The 18,962-nt window shown below is 35.6% G+C and overlaps 1 protein-coding gene across 1 annotated transcript in view; it reads left to right on the plus strand.

Moving 5' to 3' along the window:
* Positions 1–18,962, plus strand: part of AKAP6 (A-kinase anchoring protein 6) — a gene marked incomplete at its 3' end in the record, with an annotated part of 393,582 nt that overhangs the window by 284,694 nt on the left and 89,926 nt on the right. Inside the window, exons 9-10 of the mRNA XM_080707612.1 lie at positions 13,094–13,240; positions 16,289–16,513. Coding sequence (XP_080563738.1) covers positions 13,094–13,240; positions 16,289–16,513 — 372 coding nt within the window. The remainder of the gene's footprint in view (positions 1–13,093; positions 13,241–16,288; positions 16,514–18,962) is intronic.

Raw genomic sequence — 18,962 nt, forward strand, 5'->3', positions numbered from 1 at the left:
AAGGCTACCATAGCATTTCCACTGTATTTGGGGAGCAGGCAACCCCAGAAAAGCTTTAAGCAGTAATGTTTTAACACCTACCATAATGTGATAAATTCTGGATGCTGCTTCTCAGTGCCAGAGTCCTTAGTCCTTGGCAATGCTCATTTGCTCTAACCTTGAAAAGATAGTTTTTGATAATGAAAATAAGAGCTTTCCAGCCTTCACCCAGGCCACTCGTTCACACAGAGTTTAAAGTCCCCACATTCTGCAGCAACACCTTTCTGATGAACTATGATGGCTACAGGGTTCTCATTTTCCTTCCTTAAAGAGAAAGCACGGTATTCTCTTTGAGGAAACATTATCAACAAAGCCGACATAAGAAATATATAGTCTCCTCCTTATGAAATTAATTTGGCTTTTGGGGGGCATTATTTTTGAGGTACACAACATCTTGGCAACCGCCTTGGTTTAAACTCTACATGATTTGGGAAAAGCACGTTTCAGAATGTTTAATTCAGCGATACAAAAGGCTCTAATGAAATATGCATGTATGAATTTTATATCATATTAGTTCCTTCTTTCTTGAAATCTGAATAAAAGCCAAACATCTGGATTATGTTTGAAAAGCCTGAATTTCCAATTTTCAGAAAGATCCAATCTATTTTGACATTGCACACTTAGCCTTAACATTTACAGTGTGCTATTAGCATTACTTGCAATTGTAGAAAAAAAAACCCCAGATTTAAACAAACTTGGTGCCTCCTAATGCTAAAAATATATCTATATTTGAAATGGCTGCTGCTGCACAACCATAGACATCCATAGTTTAGGCTTCATCAGCATTTCCATTATAAATACCTCCATTGAACAGGACTGTAATTCAGCTATAAAGATATGGGGTAAGCTTTGAAATAGAAATTCTCCTTTGTATGTTAAAACAACAAATTGTGTATCATTTAGTTTAAGATACTGTTCTTTGACTTGGTTTTATGTTTTTGTTTTGTTTTATTTTGTTTTGGGTTTTTTGTGGTACTGGGGATGGAACCCAGGGGTCTTCTACCTCTGGGCTATCCTCCCAGAACTATTTTACATTTTATTTGAAAACAGGATCTCACTAAGTTGCTGAGAGCCTCATTAAGTAGCTGAGGCTGGCTTTGAACCTGTGCTATCCTCTTGTCTCAGCCTTCCAAATCTTGGGATTACAAACATGTGCCACCACGCCCAGCTTTGTTTTGTTTTGTTTTGTTTTTTTTAAAGCCTTAAACATGGCCGTCAAAGGAAGATGCAGCCCGCATCCTTTGAGAGTGGATACTTCAAATTCATAAGGCAAATAAGATTTATTTTTATAGATATTTGGATAAATTTGTGCAGCTAAAGTCAAGGGAATACTTATGGTCCTAGTTTAGGGACATAAATAAGACTATCAAGTGCTTTATTTTATTTATTTTTTTTAGGATTTTCCCCCATTTGCTCAACAATAATTTATTTTTTAAACACATTTTTATTTAACATAAATGGTATACATTTAAACTATATTTGGTGCCCTCTCTCCCCCCCATCAGTGCTTTAAACTCATTTATTACCATAGTTTATTTCATGGGACATGGCTGGTCAGTGGAGTTTTAGGAGATGATGCAAGCTGTGCTGTGTCTACACAACAAGTCATTGTGATGAGCATAAGAACATGGTGCTGTGTGTGACGCTTGATAATGTGAAGCCTTTGGTGGGTTTTAATTTACTTAAATTTTTTTTTTGGATTTTGTGTAGCATATAGTAGGTAGATTATTTTGCTCCCTATGGAGAACAGCTCAAGACTGGAATTTTACTTTTTAAATTATTACTTTGCTTGATTTAAGAAAATTCATTAAACTATATAGTTTCCAGTTAAACAAAAGTAAATGTGTTTGGAGGTATTGCTTAGGTTGGGGGATAGAAAACAAGATGTTACTTTAGACACTTTTTTCCAAGGAGAAAACTGAATTTTCTTTTTTCTTTTCTTTCTTTCTTTTTTTGTGGTACTGGGGTTCCTGGAAACCCTTCTACCTCCGGGCTACACCCCCAGACCTATTTTATACTTTTTTATTTGGAAACAGGATCTCTTAAACCAGCGCGGCTGCCTTCAAACCTGCGTGATCCTCCTGTCTCCGCCTCCCAAGCATGGGGATTACAAGTGTGCGCCACCACATCCGGCGAAAGCTGAGTTTTCTTATATATTTTTTTTTCGGGTCTGAGGATGAAACCCAGGGGCATTTGACCTATGAGCTACACCCTCTGCCCTATTTTTTATTCTTTATTTTGAAACTGTTTTCACTAAGTTGCAGAGGGCCTAAGTAGCAGAAGCTGTCCAAGAACCGCGATCCTCCAGTCTCAGCCTCCAGAATGCTGGGATTACAAGCGTGTGCCACCACGCCCAGCTATTAATTTCTGTTCCTTGTATCCTTTTCCACTCTACATTGCATACTCTTACAGGTATTACATAATTGCATAACTATTCTTACTATAGGCTGACAGGACATTACAGCAGCTCTGATACAGAGCATTACAATGAAACCAGAAATAGAGCAGGCATGATATATTATGGCAGTGATCCACATCACCACTGAGGTGCATTGAAATGTACAGAAATCCCATCAAGATGTGTAGATTTTGAACATAATATAGCACAACCACAAAGTTTCAGAGCCGGGGAGAGATACTACCATTATGCCCATGCTGCAAATAGCAAGCTTAGAGTTCATTTCTCACATATCTATTGGAGAAGAGTCAGAATTAACGTAAGGGAAATTTTGAGAGTAGCATTCTGAAGTATATGTCTTTAAAAAAATCTGCAGAAAGAACCTTGCTGAAATAAGTGCCTAACTACATAAATTCTATGTTGAAGTTTCCTATAATATTTTTATCAAAATAAAAAAGAGTTGAAAGTAGTATGGGTTGAAGATGGTTTCAGAATTTTCAGTTAACCTTGTCCTTTCTTTGAGGCCTTTATGTCCTAAGCTTAGATTGTAAAGGGCTTAGATTGTATAATATACATTTTATGTGGCTCTTTGCTTCACTGTTGTTCTTTTGTGTTTTTCTGCATTAAAATCTTGTTTGAATCTTGTTCCAAATAGTGACAACTTTTTTTTTGGGGGGGGGTATTGGGGATGGAACCCAGGGACGTTCTACCTCCAAGCTACACCCCTATCCCTATTTTTTATTCTTATTTTTAAACAAAGTCTCACTGAGTTGCAAAAGGCCTTACTTAGTAGCTGAGGCTGTCTGTGAACCACAATCCTCCTGTCTCAGCCTCCCAAATGCTGGGATTACAAGCGTGCGCCACTATGCCCAGCCCAATGTGACAACTTAATTTGGTGTTTCTAGAACTGGTATTCTATGTAGAATAATGTGATTGCTATGGTCGATCTGGTCAAAATTGGCCAAAGAAGTTCAACCTTCTCAATTTTAGACTATCTTTTAGGCCAAGCTTTCAATCAAGGATTCATTATCCCATAAAATATCCCAACCAGGTGGACTTCTGGTCTCTACTTAAATACCTCTGGTGAATGAGAATGCACTGTCTCTCCCATGCTATGTTGTTCCATCTGACATCAGATGGAACAAATTAATATTTCTACTAAAAGTCCTCAAATATTCAGTCTACTAGCATGTCTTTTCTCTTTTCTCACGTCTGTCATTAACTCCTTTATTGAATATCTTAGTTCCTTTGGTTGTTCTCCTTTTGGGGGTGTATCAAATCTCCCTTCGTGGGTAGCCTCCTTTGAACAATGAATGCATTGTCTTAACCTCGTGTCGGTCTTCATCCAACCCTACATCATCTTTTTGTTCATTTGTCTTACATGTACCTTCTATTGTTTGTCCACTCATGCAACAGAAAGGGAACTGAAGCCTAATCACCTCTAGTCTTTATGCAGTTTCTACATATTTCTCTTTTGGGGGAAGGTGGAATAGAGTGGGGTCAGTTAAGGCTTGACATTGTCATTTCTTCTTCTTAGATCTAACTCATTATGGCCAGCATCTTTGTTCCCTTTAGAGTTTAATATTATCATCTGAAACAGCCAACATTAAGTAGTTGCCTGTGGATTCTAATTCAAGTCAGAAACATAGTTTGGCTTACAGCGTATTAAAACGTTATAATGCAACATGTTAACATTATGAGACTTTACATAAAAGTGCTTGTTTTTAGCTTCACTTTAAAAACATACCTGGCCATACCAACGCCATATTGAAACCATATTCCCATGTGGAAATAGTTGGCATAAGTGAGTGACATTTTCCCCTTTAGATGGGGCATATGCTCTCCTACCCATCACAGATTGCACTATCCCCTGGACTCTTGTCACTTGATCAGATATTACTAATAATTATGTGCACCCATTTTTTTTCTTTCAGTAGAGACAGTAGCCTCTTTTCCCATTATACTAGCAATAGTTAGAATATGAATGAGAGAAGAGGATTTATTCTTACTTCACTCAATTCTTTGTATTACCTGCCTGGTAGCTGGGTGTTGGAGCTGTCCAGTACTGGCTTGTGATCTAGAGCCTACTGCTGAATACTCAAGTATTTTACCAACAGGAACCACCATTGCCAGCTTGGAATCTGCCACAGTTGGAATGTTTATAACAAGAAAATCAGCAAACACTACAAATTGGGTTTTTCTTTTCTTTCTTTCCTTCCTTTCTTTTTTCCCTAAAGACTGGTTTATTAGTATATAAGTAAGTACCTCTAGTTATTTATGGTCTCTGAACTAAATTATTTATTATTCTTTATCAATGAGATTAGTATAATCTGTTAATCTGATCAACATGACATGTTCATGGTTTCCTTATCTATGTTGTTAAAATACTGAGTAAGACTGGACCAAAAAAGAGATCTACAACATAACATATTAATTAAGCAGTGATCTTTACATATGGTTGTTCAACAGGTTCTCAGCAAAAATTGCTACTCTTATGCCTCTAAGCAATGGCATCCATCCATCTGCTCACTACATGCTTCTGAAACGCTAATGGAAGTACATACACCTGACCCATGAATGCATGTATATACTTGTTGCACGGATTTAAGTCATTAGATTTGGGATGTATGTTTCTAACAACTTAATTATGTTTAAAATCTGGTTAGTAGTGTAGTAAATAACTAGTATTGCTACTAAATCACATTGAATTTCTACAAATTGTTGATGCTCAATTAAAATTTCCAAATGTTCTGTGACTTAGTCAGTTCTTGTCCAGGGCACTACAGTGAATGCCTTTCTACTAAGATGATCACTTCAAAACAGCCAGATTTATAAAAGAGTCAAATCAGAACTAAGTGCATCAACTAAACAGGAGTTTGGCTTATCAAATACAGATCAAAAGCAAGAAATAGATTAAAAAGCACACGGGATATTTCTTCCCTAAATTCCACTATTTGGTATTGACTCTGAAGGAGAAATAACACATTAAAACCTCCTTACTGAATTACTGTCCTATACCAATAGATCCACTGGGCTTGTTCAACTAAAAGCCACAACAGACTTTGTAATGCAATGATGTAATCTTGGCTTTGTGTCATTTATATTCAACCTAAAAAAAAAAAAACAATTTTCCTGAATAGACAGGCTGACAACAATATTGTTCGGTGTGGGATTTTATTTGGATTCTTTCCAAATGGTTCACATGCCTTCACAGTAACACATCATGCCTACTTACGTTTTTTTGCCTGAATTCTGAAGTTTTCTCCTTTTACTAGCTTTCTGTTTTTCTTTTAAAGTCTCAGCTATGTTTGTAAAACTAACCAGCTCCACCACAAAATTAGGATGTATCTTGCAGAGAGCATTCATTTTACTTTTTGCATATTTTTCCGGAGGTCATGTCAAGGTTAGTTTGAATTCCATCCTACATTAAGACTTCTTTCACAGCTATTTAGCTCGGCAGCCTACTCCCCGCTGGGGTCTGCCCCTTGGGCACGTCAAAGCTTCAGACCTGACAAATCACACACAGATGAAGCTGTACAGTTTTTTAAACAGTTTCATCAGTAACTTTTTTTTTTCTCTTTTTTCAGTATCCTCCTTCGTGGTAAGATTTTTTTTCCCCCTCTGAATTACCGTTTCAGGAATTGTTGATTTCTACTTGAGACAGTTTGTTTTTACATCAGAGTTGCAAACTACCAGTATCATTCATTTTACACTGGAAGTATACTAATAGCCATCTAGTCCCAAAGACTACAGACCAATAGACCATCTTGACTAGTAAAACTGCAGTTGCATTATTAAAATCTATTTGTAGCAGGAAGCTTATTTTTGGAATATCACAGAATTTACTAGAATCAGAAAAGAATGTCAACCATAAAAATGTATCCAGCTTATAACCTATTATGAGTTGAGCCTTGAAATGTTTCTCAAATGGTTAGTAATATGTTCTTATCAGTATTTTAGAAAATTGTGAAACTAACGGTGCAACTCCATTTCCTGTTTAATTGATGAAGTTAAAGTGCCTGGTTCCTAATGAGTATATTGACAAACAGTGTCCTCTTTACAGGCTTAAGTAGATCAGGATTTTTTTTTTTAAAGAAGCTTACTGTTTTTATTTTTATGAAATGTTGAATAACACAAAATTGCCGGATCATCTGAGGAAACAGTATAAATATTGCTATCCGGTCATTTTGGCAATGTCAAATGATCAGATTTTTTTTTTTTTTTTTTTAGTTTCCCCAGTAAAATATACTTATTTTCTTATATATAAATCATGAGCTTTTCATTATATTTTCACTTAGGACAAACAACACCTGCCTATTATAACTTTCAGACAAAGCTGAAAACTTTAAGGGAGAAAATAATATTTAAATGACTGTCCTCGGTTTTTTAGTTAGCCCAATATGAAAGTACCCAGTGAAGGTTCTGTAAAAGGTTGCTTGGTCAAAACTAATTAAAGACAGGTCTAAATAGAAAAAAAAAAAAGCCATCAAAAAATTACATTAGGTGTCAGGATGTCATTTGGGAACATTTAATTTAATTTATGTAACTCTGTTCCAGGAAGGCACAAAATTCTAAAAATGTCTATTTTTTAACCATAATTCCACATTTGTGTTATTTTTGCAATCAGATACATGTCAACAGGCAAACATCTTGAAGAAATCATTTCGGCGCTGGCGCATTAACACATTATGGTGAAAAGAGAGGCTTGTGCTTTTCACGCGGTGCATTTCAGTGTTCAATTAATGTGAAAGCACTACAATGCCTCTGCAACTTCTCTTGCCTAGTGGTGCGCCATTTATCATTGCAGTTTTACATTGACCTTGACACCCACTTCATTAGAATAAAGATTGTCTACCATTTAGGTTACATTGTTCCTCTGCACAGAGACCCCATGCAAATTTCTGTTCAGATAGAAGAGCTGCGAGGCTGTCAGAGGTCATCTGCATTAAATGATTGCAGCTATTTTCCAACTGCTTCTTTTCATTCTGCTCAATTCAGGCTAGGAGGATCAATCAAGTCCTCTGCCTGAAACAGTGGGACTGCTGGGAATATAACTGTTTTTGGTAGTAGTGGATATGCCCTAAACAGTATTAAATATTTAATATAAACTCATTAAAGGCCATGGAGAGACTTCAGAAAGATACCAAATTTACAGAAATATTTAAGGGTCTGGAGAACCCTCTTTAAAAATAAATAGAATAATAATAAAAAGTTTTACAATTTTAGATGGTATAGTCACAATATTCCTTAAATTTAGTAAATTTTTCCTATAAGAGATATTTTTCTCATCCTTGACATGGGATGGATAGGGTGGAGACAGGCCGACTTGTCTTCATGTTTTATACAATATTTTACTTGAAATTAACATGAAAGGTTTTCAATATTGGGTGTTTTTATTTTTATTCCATAACAATAAATTCTACTTTGGCATTATTTATTTTAAAAGTCATAGATATTTGTTATGTAAAAGAAATGATTGGAGAAATACGTTACCGGGTCGCCTACTTAAGTTTCCTGAGTGATATAATTGGAATTAAATTATTAATGGGAGATACTTTTAAAAAGATTGTTTTATGATCTTCTATTAGGGAATTTGCAATTCATTTTAATATTTGTAGTTTGATTTATATTAAAGATAATGCAATCTATGTCCAATTAACAATACATGGCCAATGTAATGTGATTTCCAGATCATGCAAATGGAATAAGCTAGAAGAGGGGGAAACTCAATTCTTAACCTCAGATGTAATTTGCTGTGTGAGTTCTGGCAATTTTAAATGACATTGCACTTTTTAATTTTTTCCAAAGGCTCAGCAGCAAATTTATCCCAATCAAGAAACCCTATTATTAATTTACAAGGACAATTGTAGGAGTCTTTATAATTTCTTTATGCAATTATTCACCATAAATGCTAATGGTAAAATACAAGTAGTTTGCAAGAAATAAGGACTATTATTTGTCTTGGGCTTGAACTCGCGCCTTCAGTCTTGAACATCTTCCCAAAATGTTGGTGAGACCCACGACTTCTTCTTGTGAAGCATCACAGAGTTTGTGAGATGCTGGGCACTGGTCTTCAGAAAAGGGGCAGCACAAGAGCTGCTGGGAAGGCAACCGTGGCCTCTAGCAGTACAGCTGAGCTGTGGACCCTGGACTTTCCTATAAAAAGACTCTTTGTTCACCACTGAATGGCATTAGGCATGGACTTGCTGAGGGGCCACCATGAAGCCTCCAATGAGGAGGGCAAACACTAGCCAGAGAACACAATGTGAGCATCAGAGACAGACACATCTTTGCATTTTTGTGCAAAAATGCGTATTTTCACACATAATTTTGCCAGTGGTTTTGTGTTTTTGCATGTTCCTTCATATTCTAGGATATTTATTTATTTTCTTCGTGTTTATTTTCTCTATTTGCCTATCGTGTGTAGGGTGGGGGTGATCCTGCCAAATATGCAGGTGTTTGAGGTATTAATTTGCATGGGGAAAGATGTTCAAACTTGCTATTCTTTTAATTCTACCTATGATAAAGTCAGTGAAGCCCAGTTAAAAGTAATGCATTATATAATTTAAACACTCAAACTGTGATGCCACAGAATTTGTCGGTCCTAATAATCGAGAAAATCATTTGGTTTAATTTTATTTGTGTTTCTTGTAGCAAAAGCTTCACTCTCCGTTCAGCAATGTCTGGTCTCTTTTCAGCATAACCAACAGAAGCACCATACAAAAGTCTTACAATGGATGTCTTAATCTCTCTGTGTGCTTTTAGAGCATTATTTTGAATTCCATCATGCTGCCTTTTTTCTTTCCTCTTCTGAAGTTTTATTACAACAGCAGAATTCCCAGGGAGCTTTGGGGGCAAGGTTCACATAATATAGCCCTGAAGTTTTGCTTAGGTGGAAGCCATCCCCCAATCTTGCCCATCTTTTGATGATCTTTCTATTTCAAAAAGATGCACTGGTAAAATTTTATAGCATTAGCTGAATATAGTTTTTTTATTTTTATTTTTTTTATTTACTAGACAGTGAGCATCTACAACGCTTTCATGATGCTTTCTTTCTCTGACCTCACAGTGACAAGGCATCTTGTTCTTTAACATTGAGGGAGGCAGAAAAATGCTTGAGTTGCTCAATGTGTGCCTTCTATACCAGTTTCAAAATGGCTTATTCTTCTGGTTTCCATGGTGACAATTAACACTGTTTCAAGGCATTGTTCCAGTCTCCATTTGGGGAGAATTTTCGGTGTGATTTTTAACAAAAAAAAAAAAAAGGTTTTAAGGAGGAAAAAAGCCTTTAGCATAACTGTCAAAAAAGTTATCTCAATCAAGTCTCCATGCATTTCTACATAAATTTATTTCAGAAGTCCCTTTTTTGTTGTTGTTGGCCTTGTTTTATAATTCAGGTTTAGCATGTGTGCTTTTAAAAAAGTAAATTCTCAATACAAATTTTCTAAAAACTTATTTAATTCTTAGTTGAAACAGTGAGTTACCACTTATGGTTATATTAAATTCTTTTTAAAAAGTTTTATTTATAGTTATATACAGAGTTATAGCTTTTAGAATAGTAGTGGCCTGTGTCTTTAATTTAGATCATTCACAAATCTATTAGGAGGATTCATTAGTCAGAATTGAATTGGCCAAGCAAATACACTTAATAATGTAAATATGCCCTTTCAATAGAGTATATTTTATTTTTGACTAGACAGAGAGGCCCACAGCAGGTGCTGTGGGGAAATTAAATACTGGATGCTTATTTACCTTAGCACTCAAGAAAAGCCATCTGACTTTAACTTTGTTAATCTCATTTTTGGCTATTGAAGAGTAGCCTATACCATAACATCCCCAGACTACAGGACACAATGAGGCAGCCTCTGCTCACTTAATTGCTGTGGGTGGAATGAATATGAAGATTAAATTATCTTCTCACCACAGGATAAAATAGCCTTACTTGATGGCATAACTGAGAACAGATAGAGCTGGCAGTGAATTCTCCCATCTAATGCTTCTGAAAACATGTTCGGTAGAGGAGAGCAAAACATACTAGTATCAACACAAATATATCTCTCCTGGCATTATTACACATGCAGCTTGAGGCCTCAAATCCTACCAGGTTCAACCTTCAGAGTGCTACAAAATTAAACATTTTTACTTTAAATTACATGACATTCCAGTACATTTCACTCACATACTAAGACATCTAACAATTAATGAGCTTCTCTTAGCTTTTATAGTTTGCAGATATTGTACATAAATCAAATCTTTTATCAGGCTGTTTATACAGTAAGCTACTTGGGGATAAAGAGAACATGCAGAAAAGCAAGTGTGTGTTTGTTTTTAATGTAACACCATTTCAATAACTATTGCTATAACTACTTATACTACATTTCACAGAAAAAATGATTTCATCATTTCTAAAATTAAATCAATTGCTTGCTTTCATCTGTTTATTTGCTTTGTGGTGCTGGGTATTGAACCCAGAGGCACTTTACTGTTGAGTTATATTCTCCCAAGACTTTTTCACTTTTATTTTGAGACAATCTTGTTAAATTGCTTAAGCTGGCCTTGAACTTGTGATCATCCTATCCTAGCCTCCAGAATAGCTGGGATTACAGGCGTGTCTCATAGCCCCTGGCAATTAATTGCTTTTTATATTTTTTATTATTACAACACTATCATTTTTATGAGCTACATCTTAACTGTTCTCTTTCTTGACTACTCTGTTGTGTAGGAGATGTTCTAAATTGGGGTAAAGCGAAATGAGCTTGTCACAAGTGAAAGTGATAAGCTAGAGAAGCCACTCCCAGGTTGCAGAGCCACAGGACTCCCTCTGTTGATTCATGCGTGTGGCACGAGAAAAAGATTTGAGTAGGGATCTTCTGCCTGCCTAAAGTACTGGCTGCCCCAATAGTACATCATCAAAGTCTTACCAAATTAATTACATAAATCTTTACTTGGGAATCTGATAACATAAAATGTATTGGTCTCTCCTCGAGTCATCGTTCTGACAAATAAAATACTGTCTAGGTTTCCAGAATACTTCTTGAGTTTTGAGTCCAGAAAACTCAAGTGGACAGTATGTTTTCTCAATTGAAATAATGTGATCCTAGTAATTGCCTGTCATTAGAAAATGCAATCAGAGTTTCCCATATATCACAGGCCAAATTCTGAAAGCACTCTAAAGCAACCCTTGATTTTCTTCACTATGCATATTCATGTAATTTTGGATACTCTGACACCCTGATCAACATTCATTAATAATATGAAATGCTTTAAATCACCTCATTTAAAACATTTTGTTCTGTGATCCACAAATGACTAACATTTGGAGAAGTTTACATAATACAAATGATGTGTATGTTTAGTGTAAATGAAAGATTAAAATATGAAGCTAAAAGTATGCAGACATATGCATGCAAATGCTGGAAATCTATTCACTGAAACAGTGATTTTATACTCTCTTTTCCTTTAAGATGCTTCCAATTGTATTTCTGTTTGGAATTTTATATAATATCATGTTTTCAAGGTGAACAAAATCACCCAAGTGCTTGGGCATGTTTTGAACTCACTGATTAGTGCTGCTTTGCCAAGACTAAAGCACTTCTTATTAGCTCTGATAATAGTGCCTACCTTAGGACAGTCTTGTTACCCTAGGGCAAAGGAGCAATGCTACCACAGGAATTTTGGAGTTAACATTATTATTTGAAAGTGTTTTTAAAAATTTTAAGTATGTTTAATATTTTAAACAGGATCTAATTTGTCTATCCTTATATTTTTATATTATTTGAAGAGAATCACTACATGTTAAAGAGATCTTACATTATCTACAGCAAAACACTGTAAGAGAGACTTGTTTGGCAGTTTGTTAGAACAAACACAATATATGTTGAGGAATGGGTTCTCTATGGCATTAACCTCCCTGAGCTACACCCCAGCCCTATTTTTTATTCTTTATTTGGAAACAGGGTCTCGCTAAGTTGCAGAGGGCCTCACTAAGCAGCTGAGGCTGGTCTTGAACCCAAATCCTCCTGTGTCAGCCTCCCAGGTACTGGGATTACAAGTATGCACCCCCACACCGGGCTAGATTTCAGATTTTTTTTCTTCTTTATATGTACCTCTTCTCTATGTTATAACACAGATTTTAAGTAAAAGAAAAGTGAAAACAAACATTAATTGAGAATTCAGGTAACTTATAGGATAAGAAAGAATTCACATAGTTTTCAAGGTTAATTTTATTTGACCCAGTGAGACAGGTCCTTGGGGGGAAGAGATGAGAGGTGGACAGTCCTTTGGAGCTAATGTTGACCAAAATTAACTGTAATATTAAGCCCAAAATTAACTGTAATATTAAGTTCTTCTAGGCCAGATATTTTCCTATTTGCAAAATTTTAAGTTAAAGATCAAAATGTGTGAAAACTTAGCTTAAAAAGAGATAAATTTTTGTCCGCTCAATAGAGTAACTTGGATATTTGTGTATGTGTGTCTAAGATACATTTTTAACTGTTTTTAGCAGCATTCCTCAACTACTTCAGGTACTTAGGTTTATTTTCCCCATAAATTTTATTGGAAATAAAACCTTTTACACCTATAAGCATTACAGACTCTGCTCCAAGATTTTCTCAGGACATCTCCCTAATGATAACTCTTTTTCTCTTCTCATTTTAGCGCTACAGCGTGGAAATGTCCATCAGACACCTGAAAAAGACAGAGCTGCTTAGTAAGGTTGAAGCTTTGAAGAAAGGTGGCGTTTTACTACCAAATGATCTCCTTGAAAAAGTGGATTCAATTAATGAAAAATGGGAGCTACTTGGGGTATTTGCATTTTTATTACTGTTTGTATGTTATATGTACATTTTTTGTGTGTGTAGTGAGGTACTCTATCTGCACGATTTCTAATTTGAGGCACAAATTTCTCTCTCTTTTGATCCGCTACCTACATTTCAAACAAGCTATTCATGCTATTATGGAGAAAATACTGATTTACCTCTTCTGTTGATTTGATTTTTAATTCTGAGTTTGTTTCCTCTCATATTTTAATAATTCTGGTTCCTTAATACATAAAAGGTGAGTAAAGTATTCCATGTATTATGGGTATGCACCAAGTCAACTATAATACAGTATATCTGATATACACTGACTGTCATGCTTGAGTGAATGTTAATAGAATTTATTCTGAAGGTACATGTTAGAGACATCTTCTGTTTAACTATTTACTATACCCTTAAGATGAAAAGTGGTGTTGTCACCACAGCTTTCAAGTTACACTATAACACCAAAACAAAGGTGCAAATTTGACACAAATCTGAATTGCAGAATTAAATCAGCCTCTGTTTTGTGCCTCGATTTCCAGTTCACTTTTAACAAAAGCAAAAAAAAAAAAAAAAAAGTTTCATGTAATTCATTTCACGCAATGATGGCCTGGGTCTCAGCCAAATTCTGAGTTGCAAGAATCTGGCATAAAAGGCAATATAGAGATTCTGTTACCCAGAAACCGGGATGGCACTGTACAGGAGACAGTACTGTCCTTTTGTTGGAAGACGGTAGAAATAGACGTTAACTTGTATTTTTTCATCAGCTTCTCTCCTAAATTACCTTCACTTCAAATCAAGGGTAAGCTAAATTTGTCATTTTAAGCTAAATTCATCGGTTACCTAAATGATTAATTATAACAGCTAAGTATGGATGGTATCAGTGATGGAGCATAATTTTTCATGCCTTGTGTTTTTATGCTCTTAAATGTTTTTGAAGGAATAATACTCTAAAAATATTTTGAATTAGAAGCTCTCCATATACCCTGATAACTTGGAGAAATGCCAGTATTCAGTTTGTACCATGCTTAATCTACGTGATTAAAAAACTGCAACTTTAAGTCCTTGGTTCTCTTTTAAATTCTCTACCTTTTGCTGCTGTGTAAAGTAACTTATAATGTTACAAGTTCTAGCTAATCTATTGTTATAGTGCTTCTTAATGCCAATTAATGTATTTTACTTTGTGGTGATCTAAGTCAGAATTTACTAAATTTTAAAGAATTCACTCATTCCAAACAGGAGAAATGAGGTTAGTTTATGACATTGTAAGAGGTAATTTACTACATAGATAAGAACAGTAACTTTATGTGCATCACAGATAAAGTGATAGTCTGTGTACATTTTAATATATTTTTCACTATTTTGATAAATAATAGCAATCTTTTTCAAAAACTCTTCAAAGTATTTTACGGATATTGCTTTCTCAACATTAAATCAATGTTGTATTGAAGAGAAAAACAATGCTTAACTGTCCTTTAAGAATGAGATATCTTAAAAACGGTTGCCATTTTGACAAAAATTCACATGCAATATGCAGTTTTGCCATGATTCGGGGAGAGTGGGATGGAAGGAAGATTTTATAATACAGAACCAATGCCACACTATCACCATCCAGGCATACTGTTTTAATTGGCTTGATTACATTTTAATTGGCATGAAAAAAATTAAAGACAAGGATTTTAACTTCTAACAATAGTAAAATAGAGGGATATGGTTTTTAATATTACTTTCATCTAAGGTGAACAGTGTGGAATGGAAATACATTAGAATGAAATGTCAGTGGTGCGTACAGTTTAATCTGTGAAATTTTGTCCCCTGTGCTGCATATTACCCTGTCTCAATTGCATATTAAACAACCCTATCAAGGCAGGCATTGGCATCTGCTGTGCTGACACAAATTGTGAATTAAATGAAATTGATGTCCTCTGTCGTATATTTATGAAGACGGACCATTCTCTGAAGTATTCTGTTTATGAAGAATTTATGATTGCAAACTGTTCCAGAACAAAAAAGTGGCAATAAATTCTTTTTTGTGACCCTACCCTCCAAGGGCATTGATTTCACCTCCTGCTGCTACTTTTGTTACAGCATAAAAACAATAGCTAAATCTGGATTCCACTGAGGGTCTTCAAATTATCAATATTTGCACCATGAAAATACAAGGGTGTTGCCAGGAAAGGCTATTTTTCTGTTATGGCCTTCTAAAAATACTATTTACGGAACACTACATAGCAGGTGAACGTTTGTTGATTTAATATTATTTGTTTTAAGGCTATTTTAGTAGATGTAATTTATCATTATAGATTAAATCCTATTGATTCTCCAAAGAGAGTGCTTTCTATCAAAAAGGAAAGAAAGAAAAAGAGAAAGAAAGAAAAAGGATTAAAGCTAGGTAGCTAACTCAATGGCACCTTCATGGCATAGTGGTTAACCTAAGTAGGCTTCTAGCACAATGAGTGGGGATTATTTTAATAGGTATAGTAGAGCATCTAACATCCAAATGCAACATGGGAAGATTTGTAGGGCTGAACAATTTCCAAATCAAGTAAAAATCAACACCACCACTAAAAGCCGTCCTCTGTGATATGGCTTAGGGAATTGTTTTCAGAAAAATGTAAAAAGGAATTTAATTCTCTGAACAATCTATTTGTGGCCTCCTTAGTAGACTGATTAAACTCTGACTTCTATCTCTTCAACATTTTATGTAGAGAGCTTTTACTGTAAATTCTTGTTATAAAAATTCATGTGAATTTTTATCTGTGACCATGGTCAACTTTTGGACCAAAATCTCTTTCCTGTTTAAGGAAAGTATAAGTGAATGGGGGTTTTCTTAAGTATCCATTGGCAGGCAGGACAACATGCACTGTCTGAGAATTAGAATCCTAAATGGGATTCAATAAGCTAATTGGAACAGATCATCAGTAGTGAGGTGAAAAGTGTCTCTGGATATTTCCAGGTAGCTCTTGTTATTGATGGGTTTGGGGCACCTAAGCTAATTTATGTTTTTGTCTTTTGTTTGTTTTGCTTTTTGTTTTTGGATCTGATATATTAGAAAACCCTAGGAGAGAAGATACAAGACACAGTGGCAGGGCACAGTGGGTCAGGTCCTCGTGACCTGCTTTCCCCGGAAAGCGGAAGCCTGGTAAGGCAGCTGGAGGTCAGGATCAAAGAACTGAAAGCGTGGCTAAGAGATACAGAGCTTTTCATCTTCAATTCCTGTCTGAGACAAGAAAAGGAAGGAACAATGAATGCTGAGAAACAACTGCAATACTTTAAGGTAATAAAAAAAAACAATCAAAGTTGATAAAAAGCTTTTTTATGGAAGAGATGAAATATTTATCAACTACATAAAGTATTATGCCCATGTATCTATGTATCACTGTGCACTTAAATGTTTCCTTGAATTTATAGACACCCTCCACATTTCTTATATGCTAATGTCTATATGTGCATAAAGATGAACATCAAGCATATCAAATACACATTGTATAGGAGAAGTCTCTGCTGTGTGTGTGTTTTGTGCAATTCCCATTGAGGGAGGACTTTGATAAATTAAAAGTAGATCAGCAAATACCCAGGATTACTGGGGACTCTGAAAGACAGGGCTAAATGTTCTATAATTAACTTGGCTAAAAATACTTTTATAAATTGTTATGATGAAAGCACATGATTCAATTTAAAGTCATTAATGTTAGCTAGAGGAAGCATAATTTTTACATATGGAAGAGTCAACTGTTCATAGAAAGACAAATAAATTAGAAGAATATTCTGTATCGTAGGCATATTTCATTGTAGAATAATGCCTTCCTTAGCAACATAGCTGTTTCTGTGTTGATGTCTTTGGAGAAGCCTTTCTCCACATTTGTTTCTATTCTTTATATATTATTTTTTCAAAGGCAACTTAATATTTGAATGTTTTCCATTATTGCCCATGTTAGTATATACTAAAAAGGTAGTGATTATTTGGGTTCCTACTAGTGTCAGTTTGAAGCTTTGGGGTCATAAAATTTGAATATGGTGGCAAATAGAAAAAGTTTTAAAAGAAAGAGGACAACCAAGAAAGTACTTCTTGGGACCAAGCAATCATTTCTTCTCAAAGTCTTCTAGGATCAGCTTGTATTCCTCTCACCCTACCTAGATCTGTCAGAGAATTCTCTCCTTCCCTCTGTCAGAGAGAAAGGCATAACCCAGGAGGAGGCTCCTTTAAAGATTGCCCGCAATACTTCCTGACATGTTATTTGTATTACACATCTATAAATTATTTTGGCTAAAAATTTAATTGACAAGATCAATCTGAAATTAAGTGAAAATATCTTGCCAAGGCAAATGGTCTAGAACTTAGTACTCACATGATTTACCTTTTCATTTCTACCTGTCCCACCCAAGGGTGTTATATAATAATTGGAAACAATGACAAGAAGTTTGTTACTACAGTTAGTTATCAACTCTCTTATATACCCATGCTTTCTTTTTTTTTTTTTTTTTGAATGGAGATTAAACCCAAGGACATTCTACTTCTGAGCTATACCCACAGCCACCACCCACTTTTAAGTTTTGAAACACAATCTCACTAAGTTGCTGAGGGCCTTGCTATGTTCTTGAGGCTGGCCTCAAACCTGCAGTCCTTCTTTCTCAGCCCCTCAAGTACTGTGATTACAGGTCTTTTCCACTACCCCTGGCTCCCTCATGCTTTATACGTAGATATTTAAAAACTTTTAAACATTTGCTATTACTATCAGTGGAAGCATAAATAACTCACATTAATTTTGTTGTTGATTCCAAAAGACATTGGCTTTAGGTTTGGGCTTTATATAATGACAACATTTTCAGCTAGGCCCAGTAACAAATTGAAAAGGATATAAGAGACGATAAAAGCCGGGATAGGGGAAGAGGAGGAATATGAAGAACAAGAGAAGGAGGAGGAAAATGAAAAAGAGGAGAAAGAGAAGGAGGAGCAGGAGGAGGAGGAAGAGGAGGAGGAGGAGGAGGAGGAGGAGGAGGAGGAGGAGGAAGAGGAGGTGGAGGAGGAGGGGGACAGATTCTAGTCTTTTACTAAAGTTGTTCTACCAAGTACATCTTTGTACCTAAAAATAATTATAAAATTTTTATTTCAAAAGTACAGTAAAAGCTAGGTGTGGTAGCGCATACATGTAATCCCAGCATTTGGGAGGCTGGGACTGGAGGATCATGATTCTCAGACAGCCTCAGCTAATTAGTGAGGCCCTCTGCAACTTAGTGAGACCCTGTTTCAAAATAAAGAATAAAAAAATAGGGCTATGGGTGTAGCTCAGAGGTCAAATGCCCCTGGGTTCCATCCCCAGACTTGCCAAAAAAAAAAAAAAAAAAAGTACAGTAGAGACCATCACACACATTTTGCTATTTTCTTTTCCTTTTTTAATTTTTAATTGATATTTTTTTTTGTGGTACTGGGGATGGAACCCTTCTACCTCCGGGCTACACTCCCAGATCTATTTTCTATTTTATTTGGAAACAGGGTCTCTTAAACCAGCAAGGCTGGCTTCGAACCTGTGTGATCCTCCTGTCTCCGCCTCGCAAGAGTGGGGATTACAAGCGTGCGCCACCATGCCTGGCTTTAATATAATTTTTTATTAGTGTATTATAGTCATACATCTTAATGGGGTACAAGATGGTAGAGACATATGTGCACACATCACACATTTACCCCTTCCCCAATTCCTCCCCCATTTCCTCCTCCTCCCTCCTTC

The sequence above is a fragment of the Muscardinus avellanarius genome (genome assembly GCF_963383645.1).
Source record: "Muscardinus avellanarius genome assembly, chromosome: 12".
Taxonomy (NCBI): domain Eukaryota; kingdom Metazoa; phylum Chordata; class Mammalia; order Rodentia; family Gliridae; genus Muscardinus; species Muscardinus avellanarius.